Below are 24864 nucleotides of genomic sequence, written 5' to 3'. Positions count from 1 at the left end.
AAAACAATAATTATTTAAGGCTGTTTGGGGTTGGAATGATAATTGACAATAATACATCAGGTGAATTGTAATTTTCAATACTTAGTATGCTTCTTTTTGCTCTTCATTTACGAAAGCAGCAGCCAAACCCTTTTAATGTACATCTATACTCACCAATGTACAGTTACTGGAAAAAGTGCTGGGATCAATAGATGTGAGCTGGTACAACATTTTGCAGACAATAATCACACATGTCCAAACAGTGCAGATACTTGATGCCAGTGGGCGAAACTGAGCATATGGCAAAGCAAGAGCCCAGGCAATTAAAAACACAAAGTTAAACAGAGACACCTGAAAACACAAAAACAGGATGGAGAGAAATTACATGTAGTAACAAGAGAACAGAGAAAGTTTGACCTGTTCCATAATAATTTAAAAATAAAAATCACTCAAAACAAAGGGACACAGAAAAACAGAAAAATACTTAAAAAATACATGTACAGCACTATTCACAATAGCACACACAAAGTGGTAAGTGAGGAATGGAAAACAATATTTTCGCAAGAATGTTATCTCCTACATAGTGTGAATACTCTTAGACCCTCAACACTGCATATCCACCCTAGAAACAACAGATGCCAAATACAACAAATCAAATGTTGATTCTGTTGCTTAAGTACACATGAAACAAAGAAAAGATGATACAGAGTCATGCGTATGTGGAACTTGCTTTCATCTTCTTGAGCTCTTTTTTGCTGATAGTTGTGAGAAAAGGGATTTTTATTTTGCTGTTTAAGGACTCTGGTCCTACAACACTGTTCAAGGAATGGCTATGTCAGGTGGAGAACTTACACTGCCCACAGCAAAGGCACAGCTAATGGTGGTCCTCACCTTTTTTAAAAATGCAGTTCCATATTCCTGTTTCTTCAGGTCCAGTTTAAGTAATTTTCCTATGTGTTTCTTCCTAGTCCTCTTCTACACTCTCCATCCTTACACTACTAGTGTGTAGGGAAGGAGATGTTTCTCATGAGTCCAGATTACTAGACTAACTGAACCTTAATATTTAGGAAAAAAAGGGGAAGGAATAAGAATATCTGAGCGGGAACAATATCATTGTGAGAGACAATTTCAAGGCAGGTCCCCAGCAGCTGACAAGCCCAGCTGAATGCCACAGCTTCAGTGAGGTCTGACATAAGGAAGGTATCTCCCTACAACCAGGTGTACCACTGTGCAGCTCCCAAGCCTCCACCAAGGTTAAGATTTTGACAGCAAGCGTTTACTTGCCTCTTTCACTGTGACCCAGATGATGTAAGAGGAGACAATTTTGATGATGTGCAACTCCAAAAGCCACCACACAAAGACTTGCATCTTATGAAAATACTCCAGGAATTTCAAAAACAGCACTGTAAGGCGATCAATCACCAGATGCCACTTGTTCCTTAGGTCTGCAGAGATGTCCAAGCAGAACCATTGGGAGGAGAAAAACAGAAGGTCTTTATGAAAAGGAATGCTTCATCAGGGAACAACGAGCTTTCTACTTCTGCTCTTCTAGGCCTTAGAGTAAGACATGAAGGGGGTAAAAGGTATGGTTCATTTGTTAGCTAAGATAAAACATGGTTGAGGTCCATTCAGCTATGGTGTTTTCCCTTCTGACCCACATTCACTGAAAGCCTTCCCCACTACCAAGTGCTGGTGGTGGCTTCCCTTGCCAATTCTGCTTTTATTTCTCTGTAGCAAAGCCCTGCTTGGGCCCCATTTTCTGCCAGTGTCTTTGGACATAAGCTTAGGGATTACCACAAAGTGACTAGCTCTAGGACTCTCCAGACCTGGCCCTTATCCAGGTCAGAAAGAATAGGATTTTATCTAACATTTGGAAGATACAGACACAGCCTGTTTTCAGAAAGCACAGAATATTATTCAGAAAGCTTTTCAGCCAGCCTGGGAGAAATTCAGGCACACTATGGCAAGTGTTCTTGTCACATGGCTTTAGACAACTATATTATAGCTGCTGTATGTCAGTCAACTAAACTGCCTTGAGAAAGCACACCTTCCCAGTGCGTGATTTGTGGCATCCCAAGATAGATATCTAAAACAGGTAAGGTAAATTGCAGTCTAGTTGAATATTTCTCTCAGTTGAAAAGGGAGCTCTAGCAAGTTGAGATCCTGCAACTGGGTGAATGTATCCCCTTCACAGACAATGTTTTACTACAAAAGCCATCCTCCCAAATAATACCCCCATGACCAAACATGTGGAAACAAGAAATGTCTATTACATATGAATATGTAGTAATACATATACTGAACAGTGTTCTCTTTGCTTATGGACTGGCTAGAAAACTGTTCCATCAGTCTCCTACATATAACGACTTCACACTGTACTAGAGGTTTCAGAAGCATTTTGGAGATTAGGAAGGATTTTGCATACTGTAAGAACACTTTTACAGCTAATAACAGAGATGGAAACATTTCAAAATGGGGCCAAAACATGTCACTGTTTAATCTGGTAAAAACATTAAAGAGTTACCAGCTTGTGTATGCAAATATTTCATCCAATTATTTTGCTTATAAAGCAAACCAAGATGGTTACTCTGCACATATTTATGTGAGAAAACACATGCACACTTGTGGAAAAAAAGCTGATTTTAAAAATACCTGACATGCAAATTCCAAATTATACTTTTTTTTTCCTGTCCTTTTCCCCAAGCACAACTTAGAAAATCCTAATAAAAACACCGAGTGATGTACGTGCATGATTATGTAATTAAACTTGACAAATTAAGCTAGCAAGAGAACTCTAATCCTACATGTGTGATTTTATGAGCATGATGAGTGCATTTAAGTATTTAGAGAATTAGAATTATAGATGTCCTCTCTCATTTTTTCATTGCATTTATTTCAATTTGTAGCATTACCACCATGCAAGGTATCTCCAGACAGTGCCAGTGAAGTGGAGCAGGGCAGAGGAGGTCTTTTAATGAGCGCTGTCTAGCATGTCAAAACACCACATGCACAGAGGATAAGATACAGTCTGATTCCACCATTGAAAAATTGTACATCACTGTACAACAAAGTCTGCACACATGAACATATTAAAATAATGATAAAAATCAGACATATGGCCATGGTCATCTAACAGTGATGTAACTCTCTGGTAGAAATAAATGCATGTGCAGATTAAGGATGGATCACACACTGGCAAGTAGCATCTCATGCTATTGCCAAGCCCCACTGACTACAGTGCGAGGGGGGGGGGGGGGGGGGGGGGGGGGGGCGGGGCTAGGGAGAATGCTGAAGCTCCCCACTTCCCTGTTTGCATGTTTACACAGGGTAACCTTCAACAGATGACCCCCATCCTCAGCCCTTCTGGTATGTGGGGATGGCCAGCACACAACAAACAAACTTATCACTCCTTGGAGACCACATGAGAGCTGTCCAAGAAAGGTTTCCATGTCCTATGAACATCTTTGTGAGGGAAGATGTCCCAGCCAGGAAAGAGAAATAGTTGCTGCTGAGCTCCCATGGGGCAGCTAAGCTAAACACACTGCCATTCTTCCTTGACAAAGACCCTGTCTCTATTTATGTGTCACAGTCCTATAAGTATTGACACAAACAACAAAATCTGTGGTAAGGCTATTTCTGGACGGTAAAGTTTCCTTGGGTGTTTGAAATGCCTCTCCCTGGTTTTCACTCATGGCTCATATTCCTAACAGAGTTTTGGAAATAATTCAAGCTAGGAGTTCATACTAGCAACATCAAGAATGACAACATCAGCACTACCCATGTCTGCCCTTAAGCATTTTTATGTTCATCTGGCATCAATTACACATTCCATATTCAGAAGTGAAAAATATGACACTAATGTGCACATGAATAATGAAGTAAAGCCATTTCGAACTTCTGAATTCAAATGCCTTGAAAGCATAAAGTATCAGAGATTAAAAATGTATGTGTATTTTTTTTATCTTAAAGAGATTTCACTCTAAAGGTGTTTGCAAGGTTTGGGGTATTAACCCAACCCAGAATACCGAGAAAAAATCACTCTTTAAAAAAAGGTTTTGGTTGCTGTTGTTGTTTTCATTCTCCTAGCATCCTACAGAAATAGTATGATTTTCCTTAGAAAAACCTGCAGCCTGTTGAATAATTGACAAGTAGCCATCTGCTCAGTTCAGGCTGCTTTGGCAAAGACCCTATGTAAAATTAGAAGAAAAATGTGATAATTGAAGTGAGCAGAGATGGCCAAGAATGAGCCATCTGCTACCACTGTTACCTAAGGCTGAGGAAAGCAAAATTCTTAATCTGCAGAGCTTACCTGTAGTTTCTTCTTCCTCTGACTCACTGTCTTCATCATCATCATCTTCCTTGTCATCATCCTTCTCTTCTTCTTCTTTTCCTTTTTCTGCCCTCCCTTTCCCTCCCTCCCCATCTGGCTCTTCCATTCTTTTCTCACCAGCCTCTTTCAGCATTTTATCCTCTTCCTTTTCACTGCTGGCAGTTAAATTCATCATAGTTATGTCAGGCAGGCTTCCATCTTGGTGCACCAGTCTGTTGGTAAATAGTGATATGTCAGCAAACTTAACGGTAATGACATTGCAATCTTTTTCAAGATGTATAACTAGAAAAAAAAAATATATTTTTTTTTTTCATGGAAAATGCCTTAGAAGTGGAAAAGCTAATGATTCTGGTACTTTCTCCAAACACACACTGCAAATTGAGTTGGAATGTATTAGTAACTACTTCTCACTCAGATACTAATGGTTAGTTAGTAATGAGTGGTATTGACACTTAAACTTGACATTTTCCCCACTGGAGAAAATGGTCAGAGTTTAAGATGTAGAAGCATGAAATGACATTGTTTAAGAGCAAACATTTCATGACTTCACAGGGGACTTACTCATTTTGTTGGTTTGGTAATTTTTTCTTGAGGCTGCTCAAAGTAATTGGAACAGAAAGAAAAAGGGAGATGAGAACAGAGGGGTTACAGAAGAAGGTCATTGACGAATATGTCATGCTACATCACAAGTAATAAAGCATTCTCCTACTCCATCTGCAGAAGCTTTCTGATGCCAAGAGCATGCCATCATGATATTCACAGGGTGCTTCTATAAAGAAACAGGGAACTGCAGCACAGCAGTTAATTTATAACTATCTCATACTTAGTCTCTTAGTAATTTTCAGACTACAAAAATGGAGATGCAACTCATTTAACACAAAAAATTATATTTCTGTATTGCCATGGTGCCAATTATTCTGAGGCTTATCCAGCATTTCTTTTGCTTTTTCAAAAAAAAAAAAAAGAAAAATTTCAGATGAAACTTTTTGATTTCGATTTTTTTCCCCTCAGTTGTGCTGCTGGGACTCAACTCCCATATTAGCATAAAACCCACCTTTAGAGTTTAGTGCCATAAATAGTCCCTCTGAATAGGACTTCTTGCAATAAAATCTCCTTGGCAAGTGACTATCTTTATGATCAGGTAACTTAATGTTAGCTATGCTATTGAAATTACTATACTCAGTATATTTTTAAACATCTGTTAGACTGTTCCTGAAGAACTACAAGTAAATTTAATATGCTATCCTACTGTCTTGGGGCTTCATTTTTCATGATGTGAAAATCAGGCATATGACCATTTAGACAGTAAATTCTGCCAATTTTAACAAGGATTTTTATGGTTCAAGAAACTAAAATCTAGATTTAAACACCTGATAATTAAAAAAAATAAGAGTATAGGCTAAGCAGTTAATGAGAAAGTCAAACAAGCAGATGTATTTTTCTAATATTTGGTTTTCTTTAATTTGGAAATTTTGGTGGTTCAAATGAGGGAACAGATACAGAAATTTGACTAAACAATGCTTAAAAAGTAACATCATACTAATTGCCAAAAAATACAGAAAAGATAGCTGATGGATAGAAGCTTAACAAAACAGTCAAGGTCCCCAAAATTTCACTGAATAAATCCAACCATGAAAATGTTTACTAAAACCACTCATCATTAGGCTATGAATCTCAGAATCTCGTATTTTAAACAATATATTCAGTAGTTTCATCTGCTGAAAATAAGGCCAACATATTTCATTTTCATAGATAACCCACTGTATATACTGAAAGGATATTCAAATCTCAATAAAATGATTAAAAATAATATTCCTTAACATGATATAATCTAACTTTGCATATTTATCTAAAACTGTAATAATGCACCATCAGGAGGGTAATATAAATATAAAGAAGAGAGAATGAATTTTTGGTTCAGTTTGAATGCTATGGAGATCCTCAACTAATATAAATCATCAAAGCCCATTTTAAAGGCAATGCCCAATGAAATGAAAGTATCTCTATAACTAGACGGGTTTTGTACAGGTGCAATTGCATTGATTTTAAAGAGATAATATCATAACTGTCTTTTGTGATGAAAAAAAAATCTACATTCACAGTGGTGTAAATTAAGAACTTACTGACTTACCTCAGTGTAAACTGGAAACAAAACAAAAACAGGAATCCTACAGAATTTAGTGTGGGAGGACTAATCTTTCTCTTCGCCATATAACTCCCATTCATATCCAGGAGGTGATGGGGTTATAAAGGAGGGTACATACAATAAAAAGCATAAAGCTTCAGTATGAGTTTAATTTCCAGTACGTCAGTATCTAGTCCTATTGACATCAGTAGGCACAGGCACAGGACTGTGTGCTCAGGAGATCAAAGGCTAGATAAAAAGCCCAGTCCACTATTTAAAGAGTTAGTCTAGTTGGAACCTTTCTTCCCAGACCTTCTCATTTATTCCTAGAGTTGTTGCTCCTCTTTTATTTATTTTTTAATTATAAGATCACATGACATCACATAATAGATGACACTGAGAAATCAGTGTAAAAAAACTGCAGAAGTTTAGAACATCTCCAATAAGCTATCTGTACAGGCATCACAGCTAGTCAGGTGTTCCAACTAAGCTGGAAAGTATATACTGGTGGGAAATTATCCAAAATAACACAAAGGTATTGTGCTTGATACTTAGGAAGACACATAACTAAATAATAAGACAATCTTGAAGGTACAACCACTAATGCTTTCAACTGTGAACATTTTTTACCCTCAAGTTCACTAAACAGGGTATCAATAAAGAAAGGTATACTAGTACATCTAATTTTAGGCATCAAAGCAATTTCAATGGCATTAAAATCAGGCATGTGCCCCAGGTCCTTGCTGAAGTCCTAATATTCATCTGTTTATTAATTTGCTAAAGCAGGAGAGAAATTGATAACAAATTATTGGACGCATTATGAAGTATCTTTTACCTTTGATTATTTTCTTGTAATCGGTTTATGAATTGCTTGAGATTTACTTGCTGAAAATCATCTCTAGGGTTATCTGTCATGCACAGCCTTCACAACAGAAAGCTTCCTGCTCCACAGAACATCAGCATGCCATCTCTTGAATATGTCATGCATGGTTCAAACTGAGTACACAGTGCCATCCATAACTTTAATGGTACAGCAGGACCCCAAGTGCTTTCTTCCCCCTTGCCGGGGTTTTGTCTGCATGCTCCCAGGGCTGGATGGCTGATAATGTGCTGAGCTGATACATGCTGGGGGATGTGCAAGAAAGCCTCAGCACAGGGATTCCCCTCTCCTTCCTTGGAAAGCTGCCTTCATGCTGGGGGTCCTGCCATTGTAGATGTGTCAGTGCCCACTCTGGTACTTCCCTGACCATAAGCCTGCCACACAGACTGACCCCCCACCTTCACCTCACATTTGCCTCATTGCTGTGGACTTGCTGGGAGCTCACTGGACTGTGGCTGACCTTTATGACCATCTTCAGACCTGACCTTCACCCTTGCATTGCTAAATCCCCCCAGGTGAGAGCCCAGCCTTGACTTCTGGCCGTGCCCCTCAGTTCTCGGCTTGCTGGCCCTTGCCAAGCCACCTGCCCTCACCATTCCCAACCCATCTTGTCAAATGGGTTTCCTTCAGGCCAGTGACAAGTCCTTCTATTCTCAGAGCTGATTATACAAAAGTCCATGCTTATTCCAGCTAAATATTTTGGAAGAAATCTCCTTTATGGAACTGTTTTCAAGATGCCATATATAAAGAGATGGCTATGAAGACAACATGGAATTTCACAGTTTGGATCCTGTAGCACCCAACTTTGTCTACAAATTAACAGCTGTAGTGTGCAATGGTTTTAGTGAATGGGATGTATATGAGTACAAACTCATATTTTTCTTGAAAATAAATACACATTGTACATTTAAATGACTCGACCCCAAAAAAATCACTTTCTTAAGAGCTTGTGAGGTAGTCAGGGATGTGTTCATGCAAGCAAATGTGTGTGCATGCAGGCATGCATCATTCCATGCACAGACAAAGGGTAGGTAAACGAGCCTCCTCAACCAAGTCTATTGTCTGCAGCCAATTACAAATAGCATCAATTATTCCTGTATTGAGACATGGGCAAAATTTAAGAGAAGAATCCCAACTGGGAGATGAACTCACAACATAGAAATATGCAGGAGAGATGTATTAACTGCTTCACCAACTTTACAAGACTACAATACCTGAACAACATTTTCTCCCTATTTATTTTACAGTACAGTGCAGCAAGAACATATTTTGCTGTAACGCAATTAAGAAGTAACAAACAAGTTACGGCATATCTTTTTAAAGGAAAGGAAAGTTTGAGGTACCCACCTATTTATTATTAGATAAACACGGCCATTGACTTTGGCATGGCTATGAGGTGGGAGATGAAAGTATAAGAATGCATGAAATGACAGTGGAAAATGAATTAGAGAGAGAGAAAAGGAAACTGTTAAATAGGAATGAATGCACTTTCCTGTCTACCAAGAGACATATTGTCATAACAAAACACACCCTGAAAGCTTAATGCACACCATGCAGTGAAAAGTCTAGAAAGCTTGTAAATCCAATAATACTTAGACATTTAGATTGTATGTAACTTCAGTTAGAACTGCAGGTACTTTACATAGACCACAAAATGAGAGTGCAGCTTCAAGTAACATTATTGTGGACATTTTTTAAAAATAGATATATTCCTTCCTTATCTTAATGCATGAACAGTCTCAGCAACCTTAACATGAGTCTTCAGTTAGACACAAACATAATACCATAACCCTACATTTCAGCTCAGGGATAGATGGAGGAGCTGAAGCTGCTTTCTCTATTAGTCTCATGACTAGCTCATACTTGTTGTGGTTGGTTTATTATGTTTGCTGTTAAAAGGACTGAGTTCTGTCTTCTTACTGAAAATTAAAGATCATTTTCTTTATTTTTTTCTGTTGTAACAGAAGCAGCATAAAAGTAATCTTGAAAGGTAAACTAGCAGTTGAGTGAAAGCTAGTGTTTTCAAAGCAAAAGGGACAACTGAAATTTTAGACATATGAGTCTTTAGTCTGTTTTAGTTTTGCCTGCAACTTTTTTTCTATTTGACTGTTGAACTGTAGCTTGTTGTGCTCAATCTTATCCAGCTTTATGCATCATCAGTACAAATGTCAGTGCAGTTCCTACCCTGTCCTATCCTGGAGGTTTGAATTTTAAAGTCTGCTGATCCTCAGTATATATTCTGCAGAACAGAAATGATATACATGGTAACTGTGACTTTGAAATACTGCAAAATGGCAAATGTAGCACATTAGCTGCATTTAAGAGTTAAAAATATCTAGCTATTTATCTGAAAGTTCCATACAATCTTGTATTACATTTAGACTTAACAAAAAACAAACAAACAAAAAAACAAAAACAAAAAACAAAAAAACATTATATTAGCCAGACAAAAAAGCTTATATTATCACAGAATCCTTTTCACTTGCCACTTTGCTTAAGAAATGTCCTAAAAGACCTGTTGCAACAGCAGATGTCTGCTTTCAGCTGTCTCAAGGATACTTACTCCTGGCAAAAATGTCACTGATTACAGAAAAAAATCCACATCCTACAACCTTATTTTCTGATACTAATCTTTTTTTTTTTTGTGTGTGTGTGTGTGTGTGTGTGTGCGCACTCTCGGCAAGACGTTGAAAACATTGTGTCTTTAGTATTAGTGTTCCATCCTCCCAGAATGATGTGATTTTAATTACAGTGATTTTCTTCACACCAGCATTTGGAGAGTAGTAGCTAATATTTTACTATCTTCCATGTATAATAGATTTTCAAATAGTGGTTTCAAAGGCAAGGAGCGTTGTACCATGAGACCAAAGTCACTGGGATTGTCTCAGGGATTTTTTTTCCATTTTATGCCTACTGGATCACACTAGTTGGGAGCTGGCATCTGTTTCTATGTTAGTCAGCGTAGTGCAAAGTGTTTAGGCTACGAAAGAGCTTGTGCAGTTACCTCAAACTGTAGTATATTTCCCCAAATGCCACAACCCAGGAACAACCACTGTTTCTGCTCAGACATCTATGTGGGTTCAGGTATTAGGGCTTGGCTGCCCAGTTCAGAGATGTTAATTTGCATCTGCTGCTGCACACAAAGTCTTCTGTGGGCAAAGAAAGTGCTCACAGAATTTCTGAAAGGACCCTTGAATTTACCATGGGATGTAGCAATTCAAGTAAAACAAAAAGAAAAAAGTATTATACAAACAGGCATTTTAAAAGTTAAGCCACAACATTGTTAGGAAATTTTGTCAAATTTAATTTGTTTTGTTTTTAGCAAATATTTGGCTTTGTTTTTATCAGCTTATGTAAATACAGAAACAGGACAGATTTGTTTTTATGTAGGAGAACGTTTAAGAGCTGAACACAGTAAAAGCGTGAAGAAGGTGAGGTCCCAAAATCATGAAAAAATTACAGTGAAGTTCTTGATGAGATATGCTGAATGTCTCAAAGAGCAAGCATAGCCAAGGACCAGAACCCTAAAGAGTGACCACAGGTTTGAGATATTTCCATTTATGAAGTTCAACTTTACAAAAGGGCCTAACTATCCAATGTGTATGTGGTACTTGCCAAAGATCTCTCGATCTCCATTTGGCCTTCAAAATAGACATTGAAAAACAGAAGTTACGCAAATTAAGTTTCATTATTTGTTACTGACAGGACTTACAAAATGGCACACAGAAATTAGGAATCTACCCCACAGTAAAAGTGAAAATGACTAGCGAGATAAATACCTAAATATCATCAGTACCTTTGAAAATGTAGCACCAAATGAAGGAAAGCAAGCAAACAAACAAACAAAAAAACACCACCTTCTACAAGTATTGGAAAGTAGTGGAAGAACGATACTTTGGTTGTGGCTTGTTTAGCATGGTTCTGGATGTTAAGGGATACTGATTGTTTTTTCTCCTTTGTTTTTAAACCAGGTCATTATAACAGAAGTAAATAACATCATTTGAAAAGTGAGCACTACAAGACAGTCAGAAACAGCATTTTCATACAGATAGCTCCATTTACTTATTTCTTTACCTGTAAATAGTGTTGTCTTGTTTGCTGGTTACAGCTTTTAAATCAGTGAGCTGGAGGAAACGGTCATGGAAATAGTGAAGATGTAAGATACACGCCAGTAAGAAGGAGGTGGGGATAAAGATGCGTGTGAATAGCTCAGCCACAGAAAACCTTTTTAAACCAAGGTCTTCTAGTCTGGAAAAAAAAAAAAAAAAAAAAAAAAAAAGACAAAAAAAACCACTAAGTCATCTTTTCACACCAAAATCTTTTCCTTGTCATGAGACATTATTACATATCATTAGCAAAGGGAAACAAGGGTTGGTACTTGTTCTGTGTTTTTACATCTTTAAATTCTTCTAAACCAGAAAGTTTTACAATGTATATGTCTTGTATTTGGCCTTAGTAATGTAGAAAGATACTTTAAATGTACAGAGCCAAATGTACCAGCCCTGCCACAACCCTCTTTTCAGGAACCAGATGGGTTGTCTCTGGCTGAAAGTACTGCACTGAAGATCGACTCATATTGCATTTAATTTCTCATGTAAACTCCTGTTGAGGAACGCCCTATACATCATGAGGAGGAAGAAACACAGCCCTCCTCATTAGCAGGAATGCTAGTCCATCTTCATCAGCACCAGACATCCTGTAAATCTACCCTTAGGCTATCCCCAGATCTTGCTCCTATGGTCAAAGAAGGAAAAGTATAGGTGCTGTACTGCTAATACTGGGAAGGACTTGACAGCAGATAGGGAAAAATATGACCCTCTGAGCCCTTGTCATGCCCTTTCTCATCTCTGTTGCTACACCAGTAAACCTACAGCTTCAGAGCTGAGTGCTTAGTCAACTATGTCTGGGAATGGTCTCATGAAGTTTTTCCACTACAAGAAGGAAGAGTGCTCTCAGAGCACATCAAACTCAAAAGTCCAATGGAAAAATAAATAAATAAATAAAACCACTTACTTGCTTTCATCCAGGCCTGTCATGTTCTTCCACAACCCAGGGAAAGACTCAAACTGGTATGTATAGATGAAGATAAGTACCAACATCGTGTAAACAACCACTGACATCCAAAAGTACTTTAAAATCTTTCTCCACCATTCATAGTGCACCTGAAAATCACACACTAAGGAATTTAAAAGAAGCTCAAGGCAAAGACACTGATAAAAGTATTGACAAAGCTGTACTGGAAAACAAAGGCTAAGAATATTACTCTTCCTAGCTGGCCTGAAGTAAACTGCAGACACAAATCCTTGTGATAAAGTTTTTACTCCTGGTACGTATGCACCCAAGCACAGACTTCCATGCAAAAGTGTCTTTTGGGACATGGCCGCAAACATAAAAGCCAAGGGCAGCTTCAGTCACTCAGTTTCATCAACATTAGGTGAAGAAAGTGCAGGAGGAGAGGGACTGCATGCTCCATGGCTGTGGAAGCTGTGTGGACAGTCACTAAAACCAGTGGTTGTGTAGGATGTGCAAGGTCCAAATCTTTCCCATACAGTTTCCACAGTTTTCAGTCATGTGGGGTGGAGTCCCACAGGCAAAGTGTATCATATATATTATCTAATAGCATCTAATTTTTGTGCGCTTTGCCTGTCATTATGACCAAAATCAAATGAGAATGTCTTAATCAACCCATTCAAATGATCTTATTACTATTATGTTGTATCTAACTAAAAACCAAATACACTGTTTACAAATTCCAACCAAGCTACTTTACCACCAAGTTAAAGGTATGAAACACTGTATTCAAGGACAAAATTCAGTTAAAACAGTCCTCACTTACCTGGTAGAGGGCCACACAGAACAGGAACAGTACCATATAGATGATTTTGTACATGACAATTCTACCCTCAAAGCTGACAAAGAAGAACATGCCCCCACAGACGTAAATCCAGTACTTGATGAACATAGCCATCACCAGCTTCCCCAGAACTTTCATAATATCCTGTTCATCCTCATCATCATCTTCCTCCTCCTCCTCCTCCTCTTCTTCTTCTGCCACTTCTCCCTCTTGCAACTCCTCTTCTGCAAGTACAGAGTTACATTTGACCTCTATTTTGGGGACTTTAGTAAGAATCAAAATGGATGGAAAGTAGAATCTCTGCACACAAAACAGAAACTTAAAGACACTATTAACAACAAAAGACTGTATTTGTGAATCACTGTCATGCTTCCAGAGCAAAGAATTTTAACTTTATATGAGCCTCAACTTGCTCCTAGAGCTATACGGTATATTGCTCTATGGCCAAACGCCACTCTTCACTTTGTGATACACAGGTAGCTGTAGTGGAAAATTGGAGCCCAAGGACTGTATAACAGATAACAGACAAAATACTATCCATGGGACTAACCTTACTCCCAGGCAAGAATCTTTTAAACTGGAAAACAAAGAAACCACTAGCACCACCAGAAAATCTCTCTTTTTGAGTTTAAAGGGATGAATGTCCTTAAGAGAATACTGTGGTTTCCTCCAAAAAACCACAAGCGAGAGAAAACTTTAACACAAAATCAAACAAGCTTAAAAAATATAAATGCTCCGCTAACATTTTTTCAAAGAAACTACCACTTTTCCAGCTTCTTCTCCTGTACCTAAATGACTGCAGAAAAGACCAACTGCTTTTGCCTTACGTGGAGGTCAGGATTCCCCAGTTATTCACCTTGAGAGGCTTGTGGATGGCAGGGTAGGTGTTCCCCTGAGAACAGGTACACATGTACCAGGTACACATACCCAGGTAACAGAGCTTGTCAAGTTCACAGCATGCAGCTGTAATGTTTTTCTTCACATTGAGAACAATATTGAGACTTCACCAGTATTGCCCACTCCTTTTCTTCCACTCACAGTCCTTTCCTCAGACTCCTTCTTTGTTCTTGCCTTTCAAATCCTTGCAGTGTCCAGCTCTGACACTGACCAGATGCTTTACTGAGCCAAACACTGTAGTTAATCAAACAGGAAACTAGATTACAGTCTGGCTTTCTACCATTTCAGTGAATTGAGCTGATTCAGATCAGAATCCAGAGAGACAGAAAAGGGCAACAAATATTTGGGAGAAGATGTGCCCAGTAGCAAAAGAGGGAACAGGTCACTGAGCTGTTGGATTAGCCAAAAATGCAGCTGTCAGCTTGGCTCTCAGGTATGCTTTTGGTTGCATGAGCCCCCACACTGAAAATATACATGCTTATTCTCCCACTGAAATCAGTAGTTTAACTTCTGTTTTTTTTTTTTTTTTTTTTTTTTTTTTTTTTTTGTACAAATCTTTATGGACAAGCACAACAACTTGCAAGGAAATTAATAACTGATTTTTCCTCTGGAAACTTTTCTCCTCTTGTGGTTAAACTCCCACAGCAACTCATCTGCTAGTTTGAGTTTGGGACATGGGAATAAACTGATTCTTAAAAAAGTTCCATGGCATTTTTCAAACAAGTCATTTCATGTATCTTTCATAATTTGCAGTTCAACAGTAAAGAGAATTTTCATTTGTTTGGATTTTCTAAAGTTCAAAGCTGTTTTGTTTTTATAACCACTGAGAGACAGTCGCACATAGTTTTGTAATATCTTCCTTAGTACATATCTTGCTAATTAATTTCTGCATTAGGAAACACAATAACTGAAACTTCTATTGTGACTGAAGGACTCTAATAAATTGGACATGGCTTTACCTTTTTCTTCATCTTCTTCACTTCTGACTTTGACCTCAGATAAAGTAGCTTCTTTCAGCTGAAGTGCTTTTTGCTCAGTGAGGTGTTGCCTAAGCAGTAGCCAGAAAGTAATCGTGAAAAGGATCTGCAAACAAAAATCAAAATGAAAACAACAAACTAATTGTAAAACCTATATCCTGCTACTGCAAACATGTCTTCATAAATTTTGCATGCTTTTGTTTTTTCCGTCTACTGGAAAATAGAAATAATGTCATAAATGTCAAAGTGCACCTTTGTGGAAATTGTCATTTAGGAAACACTGTTATTTAGGAAACACCCTGCATTAAACACAAATTCATTTCATCCAACCTGGATGGTGTTATGGTTTTATGATTTGCACTTTTCTATTAACTTTTCACTCTGCATCTTTTCTTATACAGTTCTATTCTACTCTACCTTATACAGTTCTATTCTACCTTATTCTATTCAGTTTTTAATTCCCGTCTTTAAGTTTAAGGACCTTCTCTTTATATATTGCCTGACATAATCTCCATCTGCCCATTTTTGTTCATTTCCTCTTTCTGAAGAAGCACTGGCAGGTAAGTGTATTGTCAATAGGTTTGGTAAAGCAAGAGATTTAGGAGTTTTGGTACTTTCAGTGCTTAAGAGTAATTAATTTAAAAATTAAAAAAAATTCTTTGTGTGTCTTGAAGTTACAAAAGACATAGCCAACTGAAAGTGCCTTGCATATGAGATGGCTTTTAATTCTTGGAAGAGATTGAAGTTGATAACTCCACAAAAGAAGGATACCTTAGAAATAAATACATCTCTTTAATGAAGAGTGCATTTTTTTTTGTTTTGAAAAAAAGCTGAATTCAACAACTTTCAATACTTAGATACAGCCAAAATTCAGGAAATGGCACATTACCTATCAAATTCTTGATTTTATATTTACATTTTGCAAAGTTTCTATAGTGGTGCAGAACAAGGGCTTATTTCACTACCTTATAAGATATAAGAATAAAATCTCAGGCAGGAAACATGTAAAAGCCAACTAGTTTGTATGCAACAAAATGACAAGGTCAGTAGCATAAAGTAGAGCTCTCCTGTTTTTCATCTAATATGCAAGTACTTCATGGGAGACAGGTAAAGTCCCACGCTAGCAATAGCTGCTTTCTCTGGCACTGTGGCTAACACTGAGCTGAAGCAGGTCCTCAGCCTGTGTGAATTGTCACTGTTCTTCCTCCAGATAAACTGCTGGAGCTCTGATTTTTGAGACACAAATGTTTGATGTTGTAAAGTACAGATTACTCTGCCATGACTTGCTCCACCTCACTGCTTCATTTACAAGGTCCCTTATAGAGGTCCCTTCCAACCTCAAACATTCTGTGGTTTTGTGAGATTTGCTGAGTGCATTATATTCAGCCTAAAAAAAAAGCAGTAGGCATTTTCTATTATTTTTTGGGGTGTGGCCAAATCATCATACATGCACAATGGTTTCCTTTCCTGACACCAGCTAGTTTTATGTAAGATACTTGATTATATAGCTAATAAGAAACTATGTCAAAGGGGCTGACATACTAAGATCATTAAAACTCCTTGAGAGATTCACAAAGTCATTGAATCTATAGAATTCATTGAGCTTTTAGCTCTCTTACTTAACTATTTCTACCTTTACAGGTGAAATCATACAGTTTTTGCTAATTTTCAAATGCATTAAAGACCAACAAATGGTTGTCCAAAGGCACTGCCAACAAGGGAATTCACTTGCAGAATCACTGTGAATGGTAACTAGGAGGCATAGGGGAAGTAATTCACTTATCTCAAGGGAAGCAGTGCCAACTATCTGTACTCTCTGAGATGCCCCTCTTGGGTATTCTATGAAAAAACTTCCTAATTATGCCCATTCCCTCCCCCAGTAGCACTTCTGCCAAACACGTTGCATTTTGTAGTGCTTTCAAGATATCTTTGAAAAAAATCTATCATGCAGTGAGGTCAACAAACTCTTGTTACTGACATGAAATGGATTCCAACTTCAGTGGCAGACGTACTGCTACTTGTGACAAATCCTAAAGGTGTGAGTAATACTGGTAACTGCAATGATACCACAATTCCAGTTGCCATCACGTTCAAAGACAGACCTGACATAGCATGGGTGACCGAATACAACAAAATGCCATGGTAAATAAAGGCACTAGAACTATGAGTGTCAATTTAACCACCCACAAGTACTGAGTTTACTTCTTTTTCAGATCTTCATATAGCCCTTGCTTTGTTTCCCACTACAAACAGTGGGTGTGCCAGTGACTACATAGGTCTGGGTTTATGTTTTTGAAAGCCAGAAACATCCATGTGCAATACTTATGCTGAAGGGTTCTGAAGTAGGTGAGACAAAGGTACAAGAGGCAAGACTTAAGAGGATAAACATTTATCTAACAAATCTAATCACATCTATTTTCGACCCATTTTATAAAGCCAACATTTCTATCTACTATGTGTTCTCTACAGAATTGTCAAGAGAACCTATAAATATGTCTGAAACATTTGTTTTGGTATTAGCTTTATGAGTAAGAAGCAAATTTCTCAAAAGCATTTTTAAACTACTTATCCTTTATTGTATAACTGCTACCAAACGTGGTTATATCAAATACTGAGGATTCTTAAATGTAAAGTGATTCACATTTTCTGTCACAACATATTTATTCTGTGTTTTCATAAAAAAATCTCAGTGGTTTGTAACACTTACCTTTGATGCCAACTCCCCAGGTTCCTTTCTTTCTAAAAAACCCGATACTTGAGGAAGCTCATCATTCTTGAGCTCAATACTCCATATATACTGCAATGTTAGCAGTAGATTTGCATAGAAAACCATGAATGGTGAAGTGATCATGGCATATTTCCTTCGGTCACGAATCATCCACAGTGTACAAGACCAGATCAATAGCACAAAAGTCAACCAGCTGTGATATGTGATACTCCATGCCTTATGAAAAGAAAAAAGAGGGAAAAAATGTCCAAGGATTCATTCAGGAACAATGTTGTGGCATACAGCCAGTTACACTTAACTTATGCGTCTCTGCTTAGCGCACGTTTTCATTGTCATGAGGCTTGCATCCATATTAATCAGCTATTGGGCTAGCTACTGTAAAACCCCTTCAAAAACATGCTGAAAATGGATTCTTAAGAAGTCCACAGCTGGGGGGCAAATCCTTCTTTGTACATTAACTGCACACTGGTAAGGTTTGTGACCAGGCTCACTGCTTTTCATTACACCAAATAAACAGAGATGGAAAATCCAGGTTAACTTTAGGGCACAGAGGACCTTCTTGCAAAACTAGCAACAAAGAAATCAGCATAGCAATAGCAAAACATATTTGATACCTGCTTACATTCAAAGCCCTTGACAGACATAAAATTATGCTGGCTCCATACTGTTCTAGCTTTTATAGAAACAATTTAAGATGGAAAGCTAAGGTATTTACACAGCTAGACTGAAAAATAGCTAGTCTACACTAACCATGTTGGATTGCCTCCTATACTTACAACTAGATAATGTTTTAAATAGTTTGCAGAAATCAGTTACTGAAAACTACTCTAGTAAAGAACTGGGGGAAAGGATTTTTTTAAGTGCTTTTGTTTTTTTTTTTTTTGCTAACACTGTTATTGATTTAGGACTAAATTCAGCTATATGCTGGTATAACTGGGGAATAACTGTCAACATATTTTAATTTCCCTTTCAATTTAAATTAAAAAATATGAAACATTAAGAATACATCAGTCAGACTAATCCATCCGCCTTGGAAATAATGTTTTGTAAGAGTATGTGAAAAACACTAATATGCTACTTCTTTCTTCACATAACAGAATGTAACTTACACTGAGGAATCCTTGGCTATGGAGTAAGTGGAACTTTCATCAGATTATACCATAACGGAATTCATAAATGAATTTGGGTCGAATCATAGGAAATAGAGTTATATCACAAATAGAAAAAGCTAGTACTGCTAAACTACTAGGGAAGGGGAAGGGGAAGGGGAAGGGGAAGGGGAAGGGGAAGGGGAAGGGGAAGGGGAAGGGGAAGGGGAAGGGGAAGGGGAAGGGGAAGGGGAAGGGGAAGGGGAAGGGGAAGGGGACATTGTGGCAATATGAAAACAACTACTTGTTAATGTTTTAGAATACATGAAGCCAGATCCAGATTCTGCACAAGGAGTCTGCTTTTCCTGTCAAAGGACAGTAAATAAGGTGTGAAACTATATGCAAACAAAAAGTATCCAAACTAATTTATTTTATCATTTTTAACACAAAATTCAGCCAAGAAACTTTATGGTTAATTTCATCAGAGTGGAAACATTTCCAAAACAGTAAAACCAAAGCTTGCATTGGTAATATAGACAGAGAGCTAATTACTAAGAAAATTTGCTACAGTTCAAGATACTTGCATCAATTGGGCTTAAAAGCAAACAACAACATTGAAAGAAGAAATAAGGGTGGTAAGTAAAACAATAGCAAAATCATGTTTGTCAAAAAGTTGTATTTTCCTTGAGACCATTCTGTATCCATAAAGGAAACCAGGCTTTCCAGATCTTTTATCTCAGAGAGTACCAGATGCACACTTCAATCTGAGTGGAGCAACAGCATGACGATACTGCTTATAGAGAACCTTTGGAATCACAAAAAAAAACCTCAGCCCCAATTGCTTTCTTTCTCAGTCCTGGAAATGTGATGTTTTATCCAGAACCCTTCATGTTGCCCTATTGATAGATCTATAACTAGTCTGGGAATTATTCATCAATAACCTAAACTGCAGACACTATATCAACATATTCTAGGCATGATGCAAACACTTACTGAAAACCAACAGATGAAATTACTCTCAGGAAAACACTGAGAAGACACATCTATTTGTAAAATCAACAGCATTATTCTTTTGTTGCCAATACTTACCATCATAGCTATCAGAGCACATATGTAACTTTGTTTCATGATAAATTGGAACACAGAGACAAGGGCATGCAATTTAACATCTTCTTTTTCCTCCTGAGTAACTTCTTCTTCTTCTTCTTCTCCTTCCTCCTCTTCCTTTTCTAAGTAGAAAAAGAAATTCTTATTTGCAGTTCATACTGGCCCTAAGACTACTGTATGCACTTTCTCCAGGTGAGTAACCCTGGAGTGATTTCACTTGTAATCACTCTAATAGCTACTTCTATATCCTTAGCAAGCTCAAGATGGGAGCCAAACAAACTAACAAACCCAAAACCAAAAACCAACCAGCCAACCAAACAAACAAAAAAACATTTGAGCACAGTAAAGCAACACAAAACCTGCAGTCACTGTGTTGGTTTGCAAAGAGGGAAAGTATTTTAGTTAGTATATGTCTACAGCCTTGTTCATGAAACTGCCAAGTGGTAAGCCATCATTGTAAGGTGATAGCAATTGTTTAAACTTCAACAAGCCAGGGAGCTTACTAAAACAAAAAATAAATGCAAGAGGCAGTAAACTGAGATACAGAAAAAGAAAATATAGAACTAAGGGTAATTCCCACGTAATGCTTTTCACTACCTGACATGTCATCCGAAGGCTCCCATTTGTACTGTGGTGTTGAGTACAGGTCTGCTTTGGCTGGACCATTTTCTAATGGCAGTGTGGGGTGGATGGTGTGATAGTCAGAAGGGTTCCCATTCACTGTTACCAGCAGAACCTACCAGAAGATGGGAGAGAGGCACTGCTTTTAGGGCAGCTTTTACAAGTGTGAGACTCCTATTTCTGTGCTTTGCTTTACCATGGATTGCCAATGGTAAAGGAGCTGAACGAGTAACTGTAGTTGGCTCTTTCCAAATAAACTGATAGTTATAGTCGTGTTGCATGCAAAACTAGTACATAACAGCTTTCAAAATAATTTTTGGGTAACTTTTCATGCAATATCAGGAGATTTACAAACTGATTTCAGTGAAGTTTTTAACAAACTATAAAATAATTCTGCATCTTAGAACAGTAAGTATCTCCTTAAAAAAAGTGTGGTTTTGTTTTTGTTTTTTTCAAATTCCATAAATTTCACGTTGCATTAGACATTTCAGTGTACATACAAGCAGTCTGAAAATGCACAGAAGTGTGGACACACAAGCAAAAGTGATCATGTTATTCCAGTCAGCCGAGCTATGGTAAATGACTATTTGCATGCTCTTGGCCTCTCCTACTTATAAAATTATGGAAAGAAAAAACAATGTGAAAGTGGATTATATTAACACATGCACAGCTGGGGAAGACTGAGGCCAACTACATGGCTTAGTGCACAAACAATAACTCTTGAGTTCATGTTCTGACACCCTGACTTTCCCAGGTCAAGCTAGCTTTTTACAGACAGCCTGGGAAAGCATCACGATCCCCTGGCTTTAGGTTAAAGCTATAACCACAAAGTCACCCTCCTTCTTAGGCAAGCAAATACATTGAGATTTTCAGACTTAAATTTAAATTTTCAGACTTTAATTTTTCAGACTTACATTTTCAGACTTAAAATTAAGAATACCTATCTGATTATTTATAGTGGTTATGACAATAGTGTTTATAAATGGCTTTCAATTTTAAATTATTTCTGGAGAGAAATACATTAACTGCAGTTAATAAAAACAGTTATGTTAATTATTGTTATTGATTCAGCATTTAGCCTACTTCTTAGTACTAATTCAACACTCTCACATGGTTTTCTTTTTGTGAACTAAATTTCAGCACTTGTGCTTGTTTGGATTGGTGTTCCAGCAACCACAATCATAAATATCTCTTGTATTGGCAGGAATTCACATGCAATGGGTTACTGAGAGCAGTATGTGCTAAAGACTGACATGTGTTTAGGCTGAGAGATAGAACTGTTATTTTGCCTGCAGAAACTATGCACAGGAATGTTGTGGACTGATTCAGTCTCTCTCTTTCAGAACAGTATCTGGGTTAGGTATATGAAGCAGCACATTAAGATTTGGTTATAACTGCTCTCAGAGTTCATCTGCATCCCCATTCTTCTGAGTATGCTGAATGGCGGGGATGTTTCTGCATTCAGGTTTGTTACAGGATCTATAGCAGTCAAAATAAATCAATCATTTGCTGTCAGCTCAAGCAGGGATTCTATTTTTCTGTAATCTGTAAATTAAACTCATGTGTTGTCAGTCACTCTTTAAAAGCCTCAGCATTTCAACATGAATGAAGGAAAAAAAAATAGAGCAAAGAAGCTAAATCAAGTTTAAAGATGGTTTGCATTAGAAAGCATATTTTGAGATCTTATTTAAACCCAATGAAATAACAAAGATCGTTTGCCAGTTGGTACTACTACAAGTAGTGTAATTTCAAGTGAATTTCAAGTAATTTCAATTGTAAGGCTAATTAGCAGTTTCTCAGCGTAATTGTTAAGGAAGAGAAAGATAATTATATTTAAGACAATCAAGGTTACATGGCAAAAAACAGACTAAACAAAACACAGAAGTTTTTAAAATGTCAGCTAAGCTTGTATTGCCTATATCAGTGAGATCTGTATTTACATGTTAAAAAGAATGACAAAATTACAAAGACTAGTAGTATACTAACATCCGATGGCTTGTATTCATCTTGGGTCATTGACAGAAGCTGCAAAAAGCAATGCAAGACAAATTATTAAAGAAGCATGGCTCAAGCATTAATAAGAATTTTTTTGTTGTTGTTGTTGAATACAGGCATGCATATTTGCTGACTTTTGCATATTTGCATTAAGAAATTCAGAAAGAATTCTTAAAAAGCCAGCAGAATTGTACACGATGCTTCATAAAATTATATTTAGTGTACCGTAAGCATTGACGTAATGTTACTGTATGTTCCTGTGAATTCTGAACCAAAACTGAGACTGTTGCCTTAAATTTTAGGTATTAGCTCAAAGAATTAATCAGTATGACATTATACTGATTAACTGCTTTCTAATGTCTTTCTAATGATCCAGTGCTTAAAAACTAAGTTTTAAAAGATCATTAGAATTACTGTAATTATAAAACTACTTCTGATGAAATGTTTATACTAATATAAAATGTGATACTTATAACTGCTAGCAATATTCTTTTCATTAAGTAGAAATATTTTTCACTGAACAAAAAATATTGGCTTTAACCAAGGCTGAATGATTAAATGCTGAGTGAACACCAGAATATGAAGTAACACCTGCAATGTGCTATGTCAAGAAAGCGCACTAAAGCATCAAAAGCTATATCCACCAGTTTTGTCTTTCCAAAATATTTTCCACTCAAGTCAGTGAGAAATGTTTCTAGAGATATGTGATTCATAGGGGAAACAAAACTGTGCTTTTAAAATTCTGTTAGAAGTCCCAAACTCCTATTTCTGTACCATTTTATTGCTTACTTTGTGTTTGTCCACAAAGATTTTTAGGAAGTATTTTCAATGCATGACTTCTCTAGCTTTTCTGTAATAGCTGTTGAAGATACTATGTTGAAAAATGAAAATTTCCACGGAAAAATTGAGATTGCTAAATGTAAGAACCTACAGTAGTAACTGATTGTTATTGTTGTTGTTTGATAGAGTAGGTTCAGTCCATTTGTTTGCTAGCTCATTTACCATTGTTACTATTATAATGGAGTTTGGAGGAGCTTAAGTATATGTGGCTCAATGGAGTATTTATAAATCACAAATTCGACTGCAACTCGTTAAATGAAATTTTACATTGTAGCTGGTGAGGACTGATGACAGAAAGCTGATCCTTTCCTGGAGATTTCCCAGCAACTGTCTTCCCTACAGACATCCAGCAAGGGCACCAGTACACCTGAAGGAAGATAAACTGGTGGTTCCTCTTTACTGACTGTGGTAATTAGCAACAAGGTAACAAGGCAGATCAGAACTTTACATCAGGATTTAGTTCCCTGGCAGACTTTCTAGCTGTTTTGAATAAAGATAGTGACCTGATGCCAAAAGATTTGCTCTAAATTTCTAAAATGCAGAAGCCAAAAGCAAGGAGCATGTTCTTTTATGTCCTTACGCTGGCTCCTGTCTTAGCTTTATTATTTTTTTCAAAATAAATTTCCTACTCTGCCACACAGACTTGGTATTGTATCTTAGTTCTATAAACACACATTCAGTTCTTCCTACTATTTAATACTGCTTCCATTAATTTCAAAGTAACTGTCATAAAATTGAGTGATGGTTTTAAAGACATTTAATGCAGAGACCCTTCCCACTTCAGCCTTACTTTTCTCTCATCAGTTGTATAGTGGCTTGCATACCACAGACTGCGTCTTCTCTCCGCTGTCATTGGAATTGGGCTGCAGGCTATTTCTTTGTCATCCTCTCTGCTATCAGATTTCTCTTCTTCATCAGGTATCTGCTAAGCAACACAAATGACAGCACTAGTTACTAGTCTAGATAAAAATCTCATAAGAGGAATTTAAATTTTCCCCTAATTAATGCTCCCTCTCTGAAATATGTCCTTGAAATACCTTTTAGTGTTTAAAGCACTCTATCGTATTAAACGTATCGTATTATTGTATCGATTATCATATCGACTTTGACTGAGATAACATTTTCATAAATGTTGACAGGGCTTTTCTATAACTGCTAGTCCATCAATGCCATGATGCTTCCTGTTAGTTACAAGACACCAGAATCACACTGATTTCCAATTTTTATTACTTTAGTATACAGTCATACCATAGACACAAAAGTTTGATTTTATGAGCAGTGAATTGAAAGAAAATTAAATCTTCCCAACTGCATATATATGTGAAAAGACAATTCTGCTTCATTAAACAGCTGAAGAATTGAAAAGAAAGGTCAAAACCCTATCAGCATAAGTAACAATATTTGAAGTCTAACCTTACATAAAAATCCATGCCTCAATACATA

General features: G+C 37.2%; 1 protein-coding gene across 7 annotated transcripts in view; it reads right to left on the bottom strand.

Annotated features, from left to right (window-relative positions):
• PIEZO2 (piezo type mechanosensitive ion channel component 2) overlaps nt 1-24864 on the bottom strand; it is a 347735-nt gene that overhangs the window by 71226 nt on the left and 251645 nt on the right. For 3 of the 7 annotated variants that reach the window (XM_032182550.1, XM_032182547.1, XM_032182553.1), the window contains 13 exons: nt 24212-24346; nt 22573-22611; nt 20563-20701; nt 19948-20087; nt 17750-17986; nt 15025-15148; nt 13151-13392; nt 12328-12476; nt 11389-11562; nt 8662-8703; nt 4289-4521; nt 1264-1424; nt 154-330 (listed from right to left, as the gene is read on the bottom strand). In XM_032182550.1, coding sequence (XP_032038441.1) covers nt 154-330; nt 1264-1424; nt 4289-4521; nt 8662-8703; nt 11389-11562; nt 12328-12476; nt 13151-13392; nt 15025-15148; nt 17750-17986; nt 19948-20087; nt 20563-20701; nt 22573-22611; nt 24212-24346 — 1992 coding nt within the window. Of the gene's footprint in view, nt 1-153; nt 331-1263; nt 1425-4288; nt 4522-4870; nt 4904-8661; nt 8704-11388; nt 11563-12327; nt 12477-13150; nt 13393-15024; nt 15149-17749; nt 17987-19947; nt 20088-20562; nt 20702-22572; nt 22612-24211; nt 24347-24864 lie in introns of all 7 variants that reach the window. The other 4 variants (XM_032182552.1, XM_032182554.1, XM_032182549.1 and 1 more) reach the window with 3 other exon arrangements.

The sequence above is a fragment of the Aythya fuligula genome, chromosome 2 (genome assembly GCF_009819795.1).
Source record: "Aythya fuligula isolate bAytFul2 chromosome 2, bAytFul2.pri, whole genome shotgun sequence".
Lineage (NCBI taxonomy): Eukaryota > Metazoa > Chordata > Aves > Anseriformes > Anatidae > Aythya > Aythya fuligula.
The sequence above is the reverse complement of the archived record's forward strand: the minus strand, read 5'-3'. Positions and strand labels throughout refer to the sequence as shown.